The sequence below is a fragment of the Geospiza fortis genome, unplaced genomic scaffold (assembly GCF_000277835.1).
Source record: "Geospiza fortis unplaced genomic scaffold, GeoFor_1.0 scaffold40, whole genome shotgun sequence".
Lineage (NCBI taxonomy): Eukaryota > Metazoa > Chordata > Aves > Passeriformes > Thraupidae > Geospiza > Geospiza fortis.
Genome location: NW_005054297.1, coordinates 3,595,275 through 3,600,778, shown reverse-complemented (window position 1 = coordinate 3,600,778; position 5,504 = coordinate 3,595,275). Strand labels below are relative to the sequence as shown.

General features: G+C 35.6%; 1 protein-coding gene across 6 annotated transcripts in view; it reads left to right on the top strand.

Moving 5' to 3' along the window:
- The window catches only part of KCNIP4 (potassium voltage-gated channel interacting protein 4), a 344,665-nt gene that overhangs the window by 323,625 nt on the left and 15,536 nt on the right, over positions 1-5,504 (top strand). For all 6 annotated transcript variants that reach the window (XM_005415430.2, XM_005415433.3, XM_005415432.3 and 3 more), the window contains 2 exons: positions 350-419; positions 4,714-4,784. In XM_005415430.2, coding sequence (XP_005415487.1) covers positions 350-419; positions 4,714-4,784 — 141 coding nt within the window. The remainder of the gene's footprint in view (positions 1-349; positions 420-4,713; positions 4,785-5,504) is intronic.

The window sequence follows — 5,504 nt, the reverse complement described above, 5'->3', positions numbered from 1 at the left end:
TACCATGCAAAGGCTGATTGCAGCTGAGGGAGTGACTGCTCATGGCACACACGTGACACAACAGCTCCAACAATAGCTCCACTCACAGCAGCACCGTGGCTGCTGCCCACATGTATCACTCAGGTCTCAAATGAAGTTGAGATCCATGGCATAGAAGGAGTTTTCATCTCATGGGAATTCTTTAGGAAGATACTTCAGTGTGATAATGTGCATTAATAATTGGTTGAAAGTGCAAAGTCACACATTTTAATGTGTCAGTCACACACATGTTGTGGATGGTCTCCTGAACACGTGAGCTGAGTGCACCAGTTTGGATGATATTCATTTCTTGTCATTTACTTTTTTCCAGGAATGCCCCAGTGGTGTTTTCAATGAAAAAACCTTCAAAGAGATTTACTCTCAGTTCTTTCCACAGGGAGGTAAGTACCTGGCAGACATAATTAGTACTGCAGTATGTCTGCTAGTTCCTAAGTCTGACAAGAGCCTCTTGCTCAAATTAACAAGATTGTTCCCTCAAGCTCTGTCTGAACTCAAGGGGTACTTCCTTGATAGTTGGACACATTTTTAAATCTGTATTTCTGAATGAAATGCAATGGTATCTACATGAAATCAGTCTTCTGTTATGAAGTTACCACCTGTGATGGGTACCATTAAAAAGCAAGTTTCTCTAAGTAGGTTATTTTTCTTTAAGATTTCTAGAAATTCTTGCCCATTCTCTTTTACTCAAAAAACCCCTTTCACAGTAGGAGGAACTGTAGGAGGCACCACAGGTACCCTCTCATATCAACAGCAGAACCCTCCCTTTAATTCTATGGGGTTTCTCTTCTTAAATGCTAACCTTGATTTCAATTAACTGATTTCCATGAGTTTCATTATTTTTTATTTCCACTATCTTTTAGTGCAATGAAGGTAACACAAAAATGTGTAACAGTTTGGGTTTTTTTCCTTGAACCTCAGATTTCTTTCAATTTGAAATTTTTCCTCCCTTTTTTTCCTCTTGCATTTGCTATTCAGTGGCCCCTCTTCATATTCTCCTACAACCCTTCAATCCCACCTCTTCAGCTTCTCCCAGAGCTCTTGAGATTTGTGTATTTCTCTGGGACTCTTCAGAACTCCTTTTCATTTTTTATTTAAACCCCATGTTAATTGGTAGGAACAAAATATCTCCCCATCAGTTTTATTTTGAATAAAGACCTAGAAGGTAAAGAGCAGCATTCAGTGCAGATTACCATTTCCGAAATCATTAGGAAGTAGGCACACAATAGAAATGAACAAAAGGGTAGAAGGGTTGACCTGCCTACTGATTGTTTCTGTTTATAAACTTTTAGACCAAGCTAACAATAACAGCTTGAAATATTATATTTTATAGTTGCCCTTGGGTAGTGAAAACAATTCTATGTGATTTGCTACACCTTTACTACCTCAATAGAAAAAACTCTATCATATTTCCTATTGTTCCACCCAGAATTTTTTATGGGCAAAGAGAAAGCTCACCTGTTTTAAAAATGAAGTCAAAAGATATTGTGAGAGTAAATGTCATCTTAAAAGACTCATCTTTTTTAGTCCAGATCTAGTTGTTACAGAGAAGAAAAACTATTAATGTAGGTAAAATGGATATATACAAAATGTCTAATTTCTACCCCTATTCCTGGTGTTAATGCTGATCCTCCTCTGGCATTTAGGGCAGTGGCATCTGTTGGAGGAGGAGGTAAAAACTACACTGGGATGTCTAGTTAAGAAACCAGACTGACTTCTTAAATCTTTGAGGTTGTCAAAATTATGTGTCCAGCTGAGGCATTTAAATTTCAGTTGTTCTTAAAATAATGATTTTATGTATATCGCAGTACTAAAGAGGAAAGAAGAATCTTGAAAGTTTTCCCCAAATTAAAACATGTAGGTCTGTGCTCCAATTGTCTGTGTGATGAAAAACAAGGTACAACATGATGTATCATTATGACAATTCATATATTCAATACATAATTCATATATGAACAAACAAAATTATGTCTATAAGATTTTAAGTTTCAGGGCAACCAAAGAAATTTTTCAATGTCATTCAGCAAGTTACTTCCTCAAGCAAATTTCAAGACTGTCCAGGACAGGACAGGTACAGGAAGATTACAAATAGGACAAGGTGGCACAAGAGTAACAAAGGAAAGGAAATGACGCTGGATTGCAGCAAAAGCAATGTATTTTAAAAGGCAAATGTAGCTTTGGAAAAAGCTTTCCATGCCAGAAAGGGTACTAGAGGAACTTCTTTTTAGATTCACAGCCAGACAGATGAATGAATATACCCTCTGCATTTTTGCAGTGGATCACCTGAAATGAAAGTTGGGATTTTTCTTCAGCCCAGTAGGTCATGGATAAGAATCCACACACTGAATAATTACACTCCTTTATCACTTCTGAACAAATTAGATCATGCTTGTAGTTTGATAAGTCCTACTCTTCCATGTGTAATGATTACTGTTTTTTGCCTCTGATGTTTAAAATGCTTTGATGGTGTTTTTCAAGGGAATTCTAATTTAAGAGCTGTTCCTATCTCAACCTGTTAAAATAGCTAATTAGCCTACTAGTTATGATATCAGATCCTTGGAAAGAAATTGTATTTCATTTAAAAAGTTAAGATTTTGTCTAAAATGAATAATGTTCAATGTTTAGGGTGGAAAGGGTGAAATCAGACTAAGTAGCTCTAATTAAAATACAAGCATTCCTCATCCTGCTGTGGCTTTGATGGCAAAATTTCAGACAAGAATTGTTTGAGGAAACAACTCTGAAAAAGGCTTTTGATTTTTTTTTTTTTTCAGAGGGGTTACCAGAAAATATATTTTTCAACTAGGGACTTTTTTTCATATACCATCATACAAAAAAAGTAGTATATTGTATCAAGTATGGGCAACAAAATTAAAATCCCTTTCTGTTTTCTGTACATCTACAGAAAATAACCAGGAATATTTCAGATGTTTTTAAGAAATGGGTGCCAAGAGAATAAGAATGTATTTAAAATTCCTTTTACAGTAATTATACCTCTAGAACACATTTTTTCCCTGAAGATGATTTACATAGTATATTCTGTTGCACAACAGAAGTCTCAGTGGATTATAGAAAATATGACTATTAAAATGCTAAATATAAACTCCAGGCAACAAATTTACATTTTTCAGCTGAAGTGTGAATGTGTCTGCCAAGTTGTGCTTAAGCAATTACAGTGGTTACTGGACTCATGGAAGAATGAATGACTCTTTCAAATAGTGGTGGTGGGGATTTAATTATGTGAAAATGTGGTAACAGACAGATTTTAAAGATTGCAATTTTTTCTTGTTATGATTATCTCATATCATAAAAAATAAACATATTGAATTAAGACTGGAGAATTTTCTTCAGGTCTGAATCTGTGAAGCACAAAGCTTTCAGTCTTGATATATCTGGTTCCTCAAGTCAAGGTGGCATTTCAGCTGAGTGTTGCCAGACTATCGCTCAGTTTAATACAAAACAGTATTTTGGACTGTGAAAAATAAAGGTTTGCAGGATTGATATAAAAAGTAAAATGGGTTAATGCCAAGAAATCAGAAAATGGTATTTCAGCATTGATCAGGTTTTTCCATGAGAGGGAGTTTGTTCTGCAAAGGGGACTCTGATTTCATAACACTTTGCCCTTTATTGATAATTTGTGAGGTTTATGTTAATTAGCCTAAAATTACTGTAAACATATGAGGTAGAAAGGGAAAATTGAGTATTAAAAGTAAACAAGCCCTCATTGTTCATTAATTTGCATGATTTTGAGGGAAGGAAAAACACTGAGGACAGCTGACTTCCCTTAACCCCAGCAGCTTCTACCTCACATCCAGAGGGCTGTCTTTGGATGAGTGTTCTCCTCACAATATATTACTCCTGGAGCAGGTTGTGCCTTTTAGAAGGCATTCAGTGGAAACAGAAGAAAGGATCTTTACAAAAGTTACAGTTTTGACAGATTTATATTCATGCTGTATGGGTTTCTGAAATGAGTCAATATGCACTGGGGAGGAGGTTTAGTAAGTATGCAAATAGTGAAGGGATGATTTGTTTAAGGTCATCTTTCAGAGTCTTACTGACCATTTAGTGAGTCACAGCCAATTTTTCCAAGCCCTAATGCCACGATCATGGGAATTCAGCAGCAAACCAGCTTTAAGAATCTGCTTCTCAGGAGAGGATTTCCTCTCACCTATGGGTGAGCATAGGACCCAACAGCAGCAGCAGCTTTCTGAAAAGATCAGCTTCAGTCTGGGGAACAGATCTGTGTGCAGAGCAAAACCAGCACATGTGGGGTGCAGTGAGGGCAGTGTCTGCTTCATTTAACGGGAGAAAATGAACACAGTCTTCATTGTAGGCATGTGATCCCTGTCACAGTCAGTGTTCCTGTTAAAACAGGCTGTTTCAGAGTACAATAATATGTTATCTTCGCTATTTGCTCAAATATCAGTAATTAGCACACACAAGAATAAAAATGAATAGAGATATTCCAGACAGAATTTTTCATTTTTGGTTTCTTTGCACTTAGATTTTATCCCTCCTCACCCACCAGAAAGAAGTTTAAATTTCACTGGAAAGCTAGTCTTGCTACGAAATTCTGGTATCAAAATACATCTTGGTATCAAATAGTTTTAATAGAATTCAGTTAAATTTTATTAAAGAAGATGTACTTACTGTGAATCTTTTTTCTGCTTTAAATTTTAGATTCCACAACATATGCACATTTTCTGTTTAATGCGTTTGACACTGATCATAATGGATCTGTAAGTTTTGAGGTAAGTGATGCCATTGCTTATTTCTATAAAATGGAATACTTTGCCATTCCTTGTAATGAAGTCCACTTTGGTGGCTGGCTCACATTAAGGAAAATTTAGCTGATGTGACTCAAGTTTCAAGTTTTTCCAATGCAATAAAAAAGTCATTACTTTACAGTTGTATATTCCATAATGGTAACTCAGACTGTGCTACTACATAATATTTTTAAAAATCTGTCAATTTAAAAGGTAACCCAATTTATACACAAGTTACCTAAAATAGCTCTCCCTCTCTGCCTTTGCAAGAGGAGATCTCTGAACTACAACTAATGTTATGGGGATGACTCAGCCAAAATCTGATTTTTCATACTTAGTTTCCAGAAAGTTCTAGAAAAAGGCTTTAAAGCAAATGTTTTAAAAGCACAAGAGTTGGAAATTCATTCTTCCTCCATATTACTGCCCAACCTTTTTTCCCAGTTCTGCCTTTCCCTGGTAAGGCTGATGTCATCCACACAATATAATATGGAAAAAGGGATCTTACTGCAATACTGTAGATGAGAACAAGGTTTACAAAATACTGCAAAGCAGATAATATTTTAAGATGTAGAATTTTAAAAAAGACAATTCATTTGCAAAAGGATATGTTTGTTTCGTCATATTTTCTTTGGTTTTGATTATAATGAACTAATTATTTCCTTATAACTTTTGTTTGGATTGTGATAAATACACTCACTAGGAGCA